General features: G+C 48.5%; 7 protein-coding genes across 7 annotated transcripts; 6 read left to right on the top strand and 1 right to left on the bottom strand.

Annotated features, from left to right (window-relative positions):
- Nucleotides 1-105: 105 nt before the first annotated feature.
- On the top strand, nucleotides 106-739 carry N7511_000850 (uncharacterized protein; the record flags this gene model as incomplete). The annotated part of the gene is made up of 3 exons (XM_057123275.1): nucleotides 106-231; nucleotides 289-404; nucleotides 457-739. The coding sequence occupies 3 exons, from the start codon at nucleotides 106-108 to the stop codon at nucleotides 737-739; spliced, it is 525 nt and encodes a 174-aa protein (XP_056989008.1).
- Nucleotides 740-1644: 905 nt separating this feature from the next.
- Nucleotides 1645-3150, bottom strand: N7511_000849 (uncharacterized protein; the record flags this gene model as incomplete). Its single annotated transcript, XM_057123274.1, has 1 exon — nucleotides 1645-3150. The coding sequence occupies one exon, from the start codon at nucleotides 3148-3150 to the stop codon at nucleotides 1645-1647; it is 1506 nt and encodes a 501-aa protein (XP_056989007.1).
- Nucleotides 3151-3776: 626 nt separating this feature from the next.
- N7511_000848 (uncharacterized protein) lies at nucleotides 3777-4490 on the top strand (the record flags this gene model as incomplete). The annotated part of the gene is made up of 1 exon (XM_057123273.1): nucleotides 3777-4490. One exon carries the CDS (start codon nucleotides 3777-3779, stop codon nucleotides 4488-4490), a length of 714 nt encoding a protein of 237 aa, XP_056989006.1.
- Nucleotides 4491-5738: 1248 nt separating this feature from the next.
- Nucleotides 5739-7852, top strand: N7511_000847 (uncharacterized protein; the record flags this gene model as incomplete). Its single annotated transcript, XM_057123272.1, has 4 exons — nucleotides 5739-5786; nucleotides 5843-6240; nucleotides 6293-7196; nucleotides 7244-7852. The coding sequence occupies 4 exons, from the start codon at nucleotides 5739-5741 to the stop codon at nucleotides 7850-7852; spliced, it is 1959 nt and encodes a 652-aa protein (XP_056989005.1).
- A 180-nt stretch (nucleotides 7853-8032) lies between these two features.
- On the top strand, nucleotides 8033-8418 carry N7511_000846 (uncharacterized protein; the record flags this gene model as incomplete). The annotated part of the gene is made up of 2 exons (XM_057123271.1): nucleotides 8033-8073; nucleotides 8151-8418. 2 exons carry the CDS (start codon nucleotides 8033-8035, stop codon nucleotides 8416-8418), a joined length of 309 nt encoding a protein of 102 aa, XP_056989004.1.
- Nucleotides 8419-9628: 1210 nt separating this feature from the next.
- N7511_000845 (uncharacterized protein) lies at nucleotides 9629-10447 on the top strand (the record flags this gene model as incomplete). Its single annotated transcript, XM_057123270.1, is given in 3 exon segments — nucleotides 9629-9697; nucleotides 9709-9990; nucleotides 10067-10447. The coding sequence occupies 3 exon segments, from the start codon at nucleotides 9629-9631 to the stop codon at nucleotides 10445-10447; spliced, it is 732 nt and encodes a 243-aa protein (XP_056989003.1).
- Nucleotides 10448-11398: 951 nt separating this feature from the next.
- On the top strand, nucleotides 11399-12646 carry N7511_000844 (uncharacterized protein). Its single transcript, XM_057123269.1, has 3 exons — nucleotides 11399-11677; nucleotides 11734-12375; nucleotides 12428-12646. The coding sequence occupies exons 1-3, from the start codon at nucleotides 11445-11447 to the stop codon at nucleotides 12591-12593; spliced, it is 1041 nt and encodes a 346-aa protein (XP_056989002.1). The 5' UTR covers nucleotides 11399-11444; the 3' UTR covers nucleotides 12594-12646.
- The last annotated feature ends 988 nt before the right edge of the window (nucleotides 12647-13634 follow it).

Below are 13634 nucleotides of genomic sequence, written 5' to 3'. Positions count from 1 at the left end.
ATATCAAAGAGTCTGAGAAGGCGAGCGGGGCATGCTCAGCCTGATTCAGCTCAAGACATACAACTTGCAAACAACACATTCAGCCATGATACGACTTATACAACAATGCTAAAGGAAGATGCACAGATGGATTGGAAATACAATGTCTCTGTTAGCATTGCAAATTGGGCCCTGCTTGCTGGATACTTGGTAATTCCCGGAACATTTACTTCCCTGAAAGAATCAAACCAGGTAGAGGAAATTCTGAACAGCAACACCACTGGGCGGAATATACTACACACTATACAGAACCCGCCTTTGCTAGTGGTTTCTTGCTTATTTCTTGCCAGTGGAGCCGCTGCATTGACCGTGCTTTTCCGAAAACTTCAAAACAACTACGTATGGCTCATCAACAAGATCTTCATGTAAAACTTATCAAAAAGAGGGGCTATGAATCTTCTATTGACAGGACTACAGACCAGCTGCATTGAATGCAGCCGCTGGGCTTCTCACCACGCTCGTCAACATTTACACATCCCGATCAGGCCACTGGTCTGTAATGGCCATTGTTACAATCGTCGTGACTGCTGTTCTCATGATAGTATTCTCTCTCTTATTTACTTACTATAAGTTCGTCAAATTGAGAAGAGTGATAGCAGAAGACGAGAAGGGACTTGAACACCAGAATTCTTCACGGGAGCCATCGCCTGTACTTCATCATGTGGACGCCAATGAAACCGTGCATCCACTGACAAACTAAGTATAGCTGTACTTAACTGGTACTATGTAGAATATTTGTCCCTAATAAATCAAGATAAATGCAGCATGTACCAGGAAAATCTATATGTCTTTCTTGTTTCAAAACTTGTTTTTTCGTTGTCAGGCCTCAATATAACTACATTCGGAGCCTACGCAGTGAGTTTTCTTGCAACTAGGCGATATCTGACCTGTAAATCAGCTTCCAGCGGTGATAGATAAGTGCATTGTTGTTTTACATGCTGACTAGATAAATAAAGATCTTTCCCTGTGATAAGAGATGGTGTATTAGAGCTGAACGAAGGCCCCTTTCTCTGATTTTCTCAGGTTGTTACAATTATCCAGCTATGAGCTTTCGCTTTTGCTCTATGCATATAAAGTAGGTTAGTTGATTGGTTTCTTTGTTGGATTAATGTCATTTACCCTTACCTCTCGCTATGCGCATACTGTATATTTTTGAATCATGGAAATGCTTCCTGGGAGGGTAATGTCTTAAAAATTCCAGCAGGCAAATTGAAAATAATGTTGGTTGAAAAAAAAGGTCATTATATTACTGCACTCTTTGTGTTAACTGATGTATGCCGAAACACTCCTTATAGATAGCAAATCGAATGCCTCCACTTCCCTGTTGATTTTAGTCCTATAAAAGCCCTGTCTAAACCACTGATTGTGTATTATGCATTTTTTTACTTTCCCGTTCTCTAAATTTGCCGAAGTTCAATGACAGTGTTCATTCTGAGAATCAATAAAGAGAAGCAAAATGGAAACAAGTTAAAACATATTCGAAGCAAACTTCACCCATCGCCAGCGATGTGAATGGAAATTGCTTACAATAGCTCTACAATACAGCCATGATGATTGGGTGAATAACTCTAGATACAGAAATCTTCGGTCGTCGTCGTCTCGGCCCTAGATATCCATGTCCATATCATCTTCTACAACGTAGCCTTTCTTCCTCAACTCGTTCACATAAACAAATGCAGCAGCTTCGAATCTCGCAAAGTATGCATCGTCAAGGTTTTTGAGATCTGTTGCTTCAATGTCTGCCCTTCTCAACCATTTCTTATAGAATTTGCTGATTTTTGGTGGAGGCGGATTTAGACCAGATGCGCTGCTTGTGTCGTTATTCAAGCGATTGCTGTACTGGACATTGGAGTTCTGACCATTGGCGCTCTCATTATTGGCGTTTTGACTACTCGAGCTCTGACCATCGGCACTAGAGTTATCGACGAACAGGTCGTTGTCCTCATCTAGTTCTTGCTTTACATAAGCTGTAGCAGACTTGTGGTTGTTTTGCGTCCTTGGTTGTTCATCTCGATGAGTCCGCACTTCTGGGTACTGCTCTAAACTCTCTGGAATCGGCATGGAAGGCTGTCGCGTATTCTCGCGCTTTATTCTCTCTGCTTTTTGTGCTTTGAAATCATCTAGTGGACAGGGGCTGGGTGAGCGATCAGGGCTATCTCTTCCTTTTTGCCCTTGCCAGTGGTTGTAGCGTTCCTCTTGCTTATCCCAAGCTTCCGAGATCTTTTGCTCTGCTGTTGCCAAGTCAGTAAGTCTAACCAGATCTGTTTTGGTAATCCAGCAGGTGTTATTAGTCAACATCCATTGGTGTGCAGCATCAATTCCTTCCCATTTGACTTTGATATAGGCTGTAGGGGCCTTCTTGGGTTCCTTGTTTGTGTAATTAGTTTCCTGGAATGCCACACCGACAATTCCGACGACGTTGTTCCTGCTGTACCGATAATGGTCTTCACTGTTCTCCCCCTCGTACATAACATGCGAAATTCGCGTCTTGAGGCTCGACACTTTCTGCAAATCTTTGGTATTGTAACCATTTGAAGACTGAACTCGGTATTTTGCCGCTTTGTAGGGCCCATATCGAACCAGCAATACGACTGATCGTCCTAGACGGCTCCAGGCGTCTGGCTCTCCATCATGATCGCGACCAATGGACAACTTCTTCAAATCAACCAAGACTTCATCCTGGGAGTCATTGATACCGACAGCAGTGGGACTATGGGGCTCAGCCCCGTTTGCAGCGATATGATCCGATTGTGAGCTGGTCGAAGAAGAATCCGATGCTTCTCTTTCAGGTTCACGATCTGGCATTGGTTGGTCAATTGGTTCTTCCGCAACGGCTTCGCTCGAGCCTTCAGGCCTCTGCTGCTCCTCCTGAGGGCTATACGAAGGTTTAGACTGTGGTTGAACAGACGGGCTCTGACTGTCTGTATGGGCATCTTTTTTTTTGAGAGAATTTGACTTGGTGTGCGAGCCTTGCAGGCCTGCTGCTGCAGCGTTGGCTTGAGAACTACTTCCACCTTCACTTCGTCTTTGAAGCGAATTTTCATTATAATCAATGGTTGGCAAATTTCTCCGATTGCGTTCTGGCACTCCATCTGCTCTTGAGGAAGACATGGCTTAATGCAGCTGAGAATTTTCTCAAATGGATAGTACGAAGAGAACCGGCGACCCATAGCTATTTATGTTCCGTGATGCCATAGATATTTCGGCTTATTACCCTTCATTTCTATCATTTTGCTCTAAATATACCACAATCGCCCGAGATGCAGCTATAAGAGGTTTTTAGCCCTGGATTTACTGAATATCACCTGAGCTGCAGTCATCGCGGCATTTCACATATGAAACATAAACAAGTTAATTATCGTGCTGGTTGTTTTCATAACATTGTACCAAGAATTAGCCTTGACTCTCTTAACCACCCTCTCTTAACCACCCTCTCTTAACCACCCTCTCTTAACCACCCTCTCTTAACCACCCTCTCTTAACCACCCTCTCTTAACCACCCTCTCTTGACCACCCTCTCTTGACCACCCTCTTGGACCTTTCCTTACGATGGTGAATGCTATTTGTAAAACGTTGCGTGATGTCTTTCTTTCTCCTTTCTGGTATCCTTTTCTCGGTTGCGTGAGGTAGGATCGGACAAGCCACCCAGATTGAAGCACCTGCTTCATCCATGCTTCTCGGCTTAAAACCCCAGCTTTCCCACGCCATCATCCAAGAATTCCACGACCCACAACCTAATGGCAGACCCCAAAGCGCAGTCCTTGCGCGACTTCGCCATCCTCACCATAATCAATGTCTTTGGGCTATTGTACTTTTACCTGTTTGTGATTCATTTCCTGCTCTTCTATTTCCCCTCATCGCCAGACCGAATTCTGGACTCGTTGTCTGTGTTGGCGTTTTGCGCAGGGGTCATCATCTGGTGCTTGTCCAGCCTCTTCTATCGCTTTCTAGATGCTTTCCGGGGCAACGATGCGGCAGAGTGGCAACATCTGGAGTTTGGTGCCATTTTAGTTCTAATCTGGACATCCACCCTTCCTGCCGCGGTGGTGCTATTCCGGAATGAGCCCTCTCTCCGGCTTGGATACCTATCTGCCATTACCGTCGTTGCTGTCGGGATTCTGGTGGACTTTGTGGTCTACGATTCCAGTGCCAGGGCAGCGCAGAACCGGTTTCCGTACAGCTGCATTTCACTGGGCTTGCTTTCGCTAATACCAGCCATTTATGCCCTGACTGGGACGTTCCAAAGCCCGCCTGCATTGGCGGTACAGTTCAGCCGACTCGCCCTCGGGAATATACTTGGCACTACGTTCTATCTGCTGCGTCCCTTGGAGAGGCTTGGTCTGGTGAATGGCTGGCGGCCCAGTCTCTATGTGATGCATATCGTCCTGGCTTACAACGCGGTTTCATATTCGAGATACCTCTTACCCGCAGTGCTTCAAGGTCAAGTATGAGGTGGATTCTAGCAAAATCGTGACGCTGTACAACGTTGGGTGATCCTCTACACTAGAGCGAAGTGGAGCGAAATAGTTGATCATGGCTACTGCGCCTCTTATATCGCTCGTTACCTTGGGCTCCTTTCCTTGTCGGTATAAATAGACTACATTCCTGTTACTGGAATCTGAAACGGTTAACCCGTTCTATTGGATTGCAATGTACTGTGATAGCGGAGATCTTGTGTACCAAGGATCCGTTGCGTTTTGTATATATCTCGAACACACATACTGTTGCATTTTCTGAATCAAGCAGTTATTTTATATATTCGTACCGCTTTTGTAGTTTTGCTATAAGTATGATTTTCTTCTCCCTTGCCGTGATGATAATCTATTCCTATTCAACGGCGATAGATGTGAGGGGCTCCTAGCTCCCAGTGCTTTGTCGTAGTGACAAGCTTGTGCAATCTCAATCGTGGTGAACGCTCAGTGCTCAAATTGCTTTCTTCAACACAAAAGACCATGTTCCACTTCTACTTTCAGTCTGTGTAACGCTCCGATGAAACTGACAGGCAAAGACTGCCCGCCAGGACTTAGTCACTCGGCGGCAGCATTTTTCCTATTTTGTAGGGAATGGCCCTTGGCTCAATGCGTGCCCTTGGATGAAGTTACAGTTAATTTCCACTTCGACCATGACTGACCGTTTCGACCGTGATTGACTGTTTCGATCGTGATTGACTGTCGACCGCGACTGACTGTTTCAACCGTGATCGACCGTTTCGACCGTTTCGACCATGATTGACCGTCGACCGCGACTGACCGTCAACCGCGACCTGGTCCGTGCCCACATGAACCGTGCCCCGACATCTCATCAGTGCTGCACCTCTGAACGTTCTTCTTGTCTGTAACGAACAGTGACCACTTGGTTGACCGATTTGATTATGTTCTGATTGCTACTTCGGTGGAGATACCATGGCCACCGTCGTGATCATTCCGTGGGTTGCCGCTCTTCAGGTGCATCTGTCAGCCGGGCAGTGCGCTTCAGAAGATATGACAACCTGCGATTCAAGAGCGGTTACGGTCCTGGCGGTCAGCCTGTTTGTCGGAAACCGGATGGAATAGGTTGTCATCCAACGTGATGCATGCATGACCCTCGGGTTTGAAAGGTATTCTGCGCATGTCTGGGCAACATGGCTGGATGCTCAGATATATGCGTGGCTATAAACCTCTCGCTGTCCTGGACAGTTGGAGTGAAGTGAGCAGAGTACAATGCTGGAGACCTTGCCAAGTGAGATTCTCATGCTGATCGCAGATTGGGTAAGTGCCAATGTGTTTGATGTTTTGATCTAAGTATTGACCCCCCCCCCCCCCAGCTGCCAACCACCACCCTGCGTATTCTCAGCCGAGCCTCGTCCAGACTGTATGCGGTTTTGGTCCCTCGGATCTACCGTATTATTTCATTCCGTGCAGCTAGTGAGTGGGCGCTGAATGTGTTGGATGTTGACCCCTTCTTTCGCAACTTTGGTCCTTCACGGGCCGCGGACTATCTCCAGCATGCGCGGCACCTACAGATCAAGGCCCCTTTTCACCTAGTCCGGTTTAATCGATGTGCATACTACAATATATTCCGTGCGGCCGGGCTGCCAAATTCACCGACTACACTGGGTTCCTCGGACGAGGCGACGGCACATGGGCAATTTCTCGACGACGTGAGGGATCAGTTGCAGCTGCTATTCACCCACTTGAAGCCGAATCGACTGAGTACATTTGAGTCCGTATAGACCGGCACCCATCCGTCGAGACCTGCGATTGACGAGCAATAGATGGCGACTAGGGACATGTGTTCCGGTAGGAGTTCTCGACCAGGAAGGCTATCTCAGTCGGTACCAGCAGCGCCTCACTCGCCTCTCACTCGTCACTGACGGGACCTGTCCTGAAACTGTGCACCATTTGGAAGGCGTGTCTAGATTTTCCTGTCTGACGATGTTTGCATGGGAAGGACTCCAACATCCGTCCGAGGTTGCTTTGCTGCGACAGTGCATCCGTCAGAACTGGTGCCACCTGGATCATCTGTGCATTGGATTTGTGCCATCTGCGTTCGCCCGTTCTCTGTGCTGGGAAAGTCTTGGGCTTCAAAAATCGGAGCTCGAGGTCAGTGGTATCGGGACCGGCCGCGCACGGAACGAGGATCTGGGGATTGGGAATTTGGCCACGCTTCCCGCTCTGTCCACGCTGTCACTGTCAAAGGTGACCCTGCCTCCGGATATCTCATCGGAGCATCATGAGATATTCTGGTCCCTGCGAGCGCTCACGCTGCGGGACTGTCCGAATCAGCTGCGTCTCGTACAACTATTGTCTCGGTCGCAAAAGCCGCTCCAGCTGACGCATTTGGAATTCTCTTTTGATTACCTGCTCCACGAATCGGGCGAGGGACGTGGCCTCTCTGCGATTGTGCGATTCTTGTGTTCGTTCCGTGGGCTGCAACATCTGCATCTGAAGTTATCCAACTTCCCGGCATCAAAATCCGACATCCAGGACGCAATCCGACACCACCAGTCTACGTTGAAAAGCCTTGTCTATCATGAGCGCCAACTCGCTCCCATCGACGCTGATGGCTTGTTTGAGGATGATCGGGATGTGTCGCCCGCATGGATCACAAACCTGTCTGCCATCGTAGACCTTGGCCAGCTGTCTGCTCTGGCGCTGTGCGCTAGTCCATCTGTGGCTGTAAGTCTTCCTCGGTCCACTTGACGTGTGCATACTAACAGAAATAGCGGCGGTGCCTTCAACCTATGGCGAAGCAATCCCAGCTTCAGATCTTACATCTGCGGTTCAGCGGCCTCGAACGAATCCACCGAGACATCCCACGAGAAATTACCACCTTTCTACATGAGATGTGCAAAGAATATTCTCGGCGTCCTCGTTCGTGGCCGGGTTCCATGAACTGGAATGCCCCCATTGATGACAACTGCGATCTCAGTTTTGATGAGTACTTTGACAGGTCACAACTCGAGTATCTAGACCCGCAGGAGGCAGTCCTTGCGTCTTCTGCAGCGATTGCAGAGGCCGAGGATTTTGTGTCATTTGCCGACTGGGCATTTGGCCCCGACGGACTGCCGGCTCTGCAGGTCCTCGCGTTTGGAGACTTCTCCCACGGTGATCGATACAGGGACCAGCAGTTTTTGATACGCCGTAACTGTTCTTCATGCGACTGTGATGGCAAGGGACGTGCCGGCCTTGCATGCGACGACACGACGAGACTGCCCTTCTGTGTGGCCAATATGAAGGACCCTTCCATTTGGGACGGTGCTGTGGTGGATGGAGCTCGTTTTCTCTCAGCGTGCCCAGGGGGCGGGCTGATGGAGTCACCCTACGAGCTGTAGATTTGGATTGTCGCTTTCTGGATTTTCCTCCATGGTTCGCAACGGACTGCTACGCGTTGCAACGCGTTCTATGGTGGGAATTTGGTCAAAGAAAGTTGTAAATTCCGGTCATGGTCTGTTTTACGAGAAACTATCGAGCTGTGGCTTTTGAATTCAAGCCAACGAGTCCACAGTAGGCGTATGGAACTTGTAAACGGCGGACCTGTGAATTACTGTATCCGGTTAGTTTTGCCTTTTCCGGCTTAGCACCGCAATACGCTGTTTTGTAACCTTCTCCCTGTGCCGCCTTGACATAAAGACGCGATCGCGCACTTTCGCCCTCTGCTTCCCTTCTTCCCCTCCCTCCAAGCCCTCTATCTTGCACTCATCGCCGCCCCCTTTCTTTTACTCTGCCCCCACCGACTACTGCGCATTTGCTTTCAGCCCGACGCACTGCCCCTTTCGTTTTCACCGGAGATGCCGCTCGACCCGACACCCAGCTTGCAATGCCTGTCACCCAGGACCGTAACCCCTGGGATGATACGGCATCCTGTTCTTTCGTATCGATAATCCTACTCCTTCCCTAAGGTAGTGATTGAGCACCATGCTACGAAGATATCTAGGTCTCCCTCTGCCAGTGCGCCTTTCCGTCTCTGATGACCGCGGACCTCCTTCACATCTGCAAAGTGCCGGTATACCCTCGAAGCTGAATATCCCTCTCCGGTAGCCCCACCTGAGGTTGCATTACACAGCCCGGCTTCGCAGAATGGCTCCCGGTTGCCTGGCCAAGCACCCAGTTGTCAGTCTCTCCGGTTTCTCTCCACCCTGTCGGTGAAAACTCGAAATGACAGCTCAGTCATGTGGGCCAATAGCGAAAATGCCGCACACGCCCTGAGCCTTGATCGATGCTGCATCTTATGGTCAATGCGAGACTGCAACTGCGAAAACCATATCATGGTCACCTTCCGAACGGAGAAACAGCTAAGAACGGGCAGATGACTATCATGGGCATGCGCTGCGAGGGCCATCGGCGAGCGTAGCGGGAATTGTTGCCTGGAAGATGCATTGCACCTCATATCTTACTTCTCGGTATGGACCTGTCTTGTTTTCAGCCTCTGCCCCACACTGGCGTCCTTGGTTGCAATGGGTTGGATTGCAGGTTCTGGTTGAGATTGTCTACGCTTAATAGAAGAAGAATTCCACCTCCCGGGCCTACGTCACCGTCTACTGTTATGGCTGGCCAGCGTCCTCAAGCTGCCGATTCTGGAAATCACATCCAGACTGGAAACCTTCCAGGCAATGAAATGATCCATCCCGCAAATCCCCCATTCCCGAACGATTATGACTAGTGGATGCTTTCCCGTATATCATCTCTGGAGACACGAGAATCGTGCGAGCGGCGCTGGAGTGCAGAAGGATTGTCGTTATCTATGGGCAAGCCAATCATTTGATTTCCATTCCTCAGCTAGCTGGAACGTTCAACCGCTATTCCAGTCACCTTCGTGGTTGCCCGGTGCAGTTGTTCTCGCTGCCTCTAGTCTCGCAACAGCTCCAGTTCGTCGAGTATGGGATACTCAACAGGCGGGATCCATTGGGATTCCATATCAATGAGTTATACCTGATATGGTTGGGACGTTTGGTACAGCAACGGGGGGTTTTTCGTGGTAGGCTCGCGGACAGTATTAAATGGCGGTGATTCTTAAGGCTGATTGTAGCAGTCCACTCCGTTCTCACTTCTCTTTACATTATCTCCCAGTTCCCTCCCCGTCCTACTTCCCTTCACTACAATGACGACTTATGTTGACGACTTATGTTCTTTGCAATCCTGACGGCGCAATTGATGGATTCTTCAACTCGAACACTACTGTAACAGACAGCAATGCGATGAATTGGCCATTTCTCGCGCTGGCGGTGTGTCCACTGCTTTGCAGATGCAAGGAGTGTGCAGTTATACCGTGACAGCGGGGCCCAAGCTCTTCCAGTTCCGAGATGAGAACTCTACCATTGATATGGGTAACATTACCCTTGCCAAAGGAATTCATCCCGAATTTGTGGCTAGCTGCACCATGGGCGATTCGCGGCCATTCTATATCAACGAGATGGAGCATCTTCCTGGGACTGCGCGCATAATGGCACGAGTTCCTCGATCTGTCCCGACGGTGTAACACTATCAAGGGCTTCGCAAGGTATGCCTAGCAAAGTTTTTGCTTCATTTTAAAAGAACTAACATTTTAGAACTTGTTCTTCACAGTCATGGAACGCGATCTACGGTCATGCTCAGATGAAACCGCGACCTTGCTTATGGAGTTCCAATCAAATTATGACCTTCTTGCTCGAAAGCTGCCGTATCGCTTTGCACCAAACCTGGAAAGGGTCCGCAAGGAGCTCCCGTCACTCATCTCAAAAGCCTTCCCTTTTGTCCTTAGCCACGGTGACGTCAATCCGAAAACCGGAAATATCACAGGGATTATCGACTGGGCTGAATCAAGGATTCTGCTATTCGGATTCGCGCTATATGGGCTCGAGAAATTTTTGGGCCGGACGGATTCAGAAGTGTGGCACTACTACGATCGCTACTGCGCACTCGAGAGCCTATTCTGGCAAACCTTTCGATAGGAGGCTCATAATTTCTCTGGCGCTGATTTGTATGTGATCCGCGCTGCGGGGATGGCTGGATTTTTCTGCCATAATGGAACTAATTTTTGACACGAAAGGCGTGGTGCGACGTGTGCGGATGGGCCAGCCGGATGGTTCGCTCGCATATCTCGATGCTTTCTGTACTGCCGGTAAGTAGACTCCTCTTTTGTGGGCCTGCTTATGATACAAAGCAGGCAGAGAGAGGTAAGTTGTCGTGTGCAGATATAGGTATTTCTATATGTATTGAGCGTGCGAAGAGGATGAGCAAGTAGACGCGAGCGAATAAGACGAATTCTAGTATTGGGGAAATTTTAAATGTTATTATTGTCCAAAATAAATTTCCTCCGACCAGCTATTTCCATCGTGACGAGTGCAGTCCGCTTCCATCTCGGCCTCCTTTAGGCCAATGCCGCGGTGGTTAACCCATATGTAATCTACTTGACCTATCCATACTTCTACGGGGGCAGGTTGCTCGGAAATATGATATATCAAACCGTGCTGCAGAGCGTTGCACGACGAAATACGGGGGCACGCCCCCATCAGCAATTCAAGATGTCGGGAATCGGGATGAGGGGCTCGTCCCGATTGGCAGTAGGGTATAAGGCGGTATAGAATTTGGTGGCATGACATTGGATGTGGCCCCAGACCGATCACCGCTTCCTCTTGCCTGGGTTTTTTCTTGACCCCCTTACCTACCTAACTAACTAGTACTTAAGTAGTTAGGTAAGTAGTCAGCAGAAGAGTGGTCGAATTTTTCTTGATCCCTCAAAGCAAACGTTGTCACTGTATCCGACACTGGTACCCATACACAAAAGCAGACAATCATCGAGTATCACAGCTCAGTTCTAGCCTTTTCTTTTCTGATCCTTGTACACGAATAAATTTCTTCCCTTTCCAAACAATCTTGGGTTTTTCCTCCCGGCAACTCATCGTATTGTTTGTTCCTCACCTTTGCTCGATCAGCAGCTACGAGACCATGCCACAAACTCTAAGACCGCTCGACTACGGGTGCACGGATTGGCGGATCAGTAGCCAAAGAGTCGCAGATCTGTACAGTTCTGGTACCAGGCTTTGGACGAAAGAAGATCTCGAAAATATAGAACAACAATTGCGCCAATCCTATGCAATGGAGCGATTTTCAGTCCGTCGAATCGATGGAAGCATAATCCAAATTTCCAATCCCATGTTCCAAGTACAGAATCCTATCTGGTACGTGGGTATGGTCTTCTGACCCAATTTGAGCCTGAAATCTAAGTTTTCCTTAGGAAACCCCATGTCAAGTACCAAGAATATTGGCAACTTGTGAAAGCACAACCCAACGGCCCACATGAAACTTACCTGTGCTCTTACATTGTGGATTGGAGCAATCAGACTGCACGAAACTTCCGAGAGCTTATAGCACAGCCTATGCAAGTCTTTGACGAGAAACACTTGTTGTGGCAGAATAGCAAGACCTGCAAGCACTTGGCAGCCTTGGTCCAAGATATACTCGGTAAAAACACTGTGAAGAAAGTTCTCTGCTTCGGGCTCGGTGATTTTTGCCGCTCCGCGCCTGAATGGCTAAAAAGGCAGCACGGCTCTTGGGATGAGAGCTCTGAGGTGAAAAATGTTATGGGTTGCATGATCCAGCATTCGATGGCTCTCACTATCGCTCAACTTTGTCGTGGCAATAAAACATTGCCATTACTTGCTCAGGACCCAGATTATACAGAGGTCGCGGAAGAGATCCTGACCAAGAAGGAGTTCAAGATTGTTGGAACTCACGGTGCAGGAGGATTCGCGGAAATTGACGAGGAATCGATCATAATATCACCCTTTGCTGCCGCCCCAGTGAAGCAGATTATCGCCGACCTTGCTCGGCCTGTGCTCATTATTTCCACCGGCTTTGAAGTCTTCAATGGCAATGAGTAAGTTCGCTTTTATCGATCCTCGGATTTGTCTAACCATTGCACTTCACAGAAAACCATTGGCAGATGCTGAATCTCCGAGAACAAGGCAAATGTGGCTGGATTATGATGCCTATAGCCTTCCAAGCCATTCTGATGACGTTGAAATATGCTCTGCACTGAAAGGACTACATTTGTATTGTAGACGCCAGCAACCTCTGGATTCGCAAGGAGCCTAAGTTCACGTAATTTTATATCTAGTGACGGTGGAACTCAAACGATCACAAATATGAGATGAATTTCAGAACGGGAATCTTATGTATATGTATAATTCCCGCTACTTGGTTTCTCCCATCTCTTATGCGCTGCGGTGGATTTCGTAAACCGTTTCAGGAGAGCCCGCGGAGTCATTATTCAGGAGAATTTTTACGACTGGTTGTTGGTCAAGCAGCTTCAGTGACAGTTCAAAAATTGCAGCTATTCACTCTCCCGCCTCCGATCATTCAGTCCTTTTTCTTGGAGCAATTGCAGCAAGAAGGACAAGCCCCACAATCTCCGTGGACCATGCCCTTCTCCTGTCCGCAGGTGCAACATTTGATCGCGTCCACGGGATGGGTTATGTCGGATTCGGAAGTCATGATGGAGGCGGGGACTATACATGTATTAGTTGGGAGACCACCGGTCTGCAATAGAGGGCACGTGTACTGTACTTGTAAGGACTCTGGCAATTAGGTATATGCTTGAGAGAAGCGGTTCAGAGAAGTGGTTTTCAACGATCAAGGTTTGAGAATCCAAATCCAATAGAGACCGTGCAGAGTAGGTAGTCTGTTGACCAGATATTATAGGAAACAAAGCCACGAGAGTGATTCTTGAGAAATTCAAGAGACAATCGTTACTTTCGCACTCTCTTTATACAACAAGATAGCGGGGTAATAGACATGACAGGTCACCTGGGCATAACATCAGGCGAGTTCATTATATTAAGTGTAGTGTTGTGAGCATCAGATTGTTTTTGACGGGTCTGTAATGCATATGGGATTACTGAGGCTGCCTCCCCGTAAACTCGAGGGTGACGGCCCCTACATTTGGCGCTAATTATGGCTCACAAGCACCAATCAATCGATAGGACTGAGTGGCTTTGTTGATCATTAGGCTTCGGCGAAACCCAATCTGGGTCCAAGGCCCCCTATCCTATCCGTGCGCTGTGGATGCGAAAAGCATGGATCAGCCCCACCGAGGGCGTTTCCTCCTTGTTCAGAGCATCTGTGAAGATGAATGGC

This window comes from Penicillium nucicola (assembly GCF_028828085.1).
Source record: "Penicillium nucicola strain IBT 29836 chromosome Unknown utg000001l, whole genome shotgun sequence".
NCBI classification, from domain to species: Eukaryota; Fungi; Ascomycota; class Eurotiomycetes; order Eurotiales; family Aspergillaceae; genus Penicillium; species Penicillium nucicola.
This window is presented reverse-complemented; position numbering and strand designations above follow the sequence as displayed.

What these genes read in the sequence shown, in the direction of transcription:
- N7511_000844 (XM_057123269.1), top strand. Translation starts at nt 11,445, where the DNA reads ATGCCACAAACTCTAAGACCGCTCGACTACGGGTGCACGGATTGGCGG. An exon ending in CAAGTACAGAATCCTATCTG is followed by an intron (nt 11,678 to 11,733) that starts GTACGTGGGTAT and finishes AGTTTTCCTTAG; the next exon opens with GAAACCCCATGTCAAGTACC. An exon ending in GAAGTCTTCAATGGCAATGA is followed by an intron (nt 12,376 to 12,427) that starts GTAAGTTCGCTT and finishes TGCACTTCACAG; the next exon opens with AAAACCATTGGCAGATGCTG.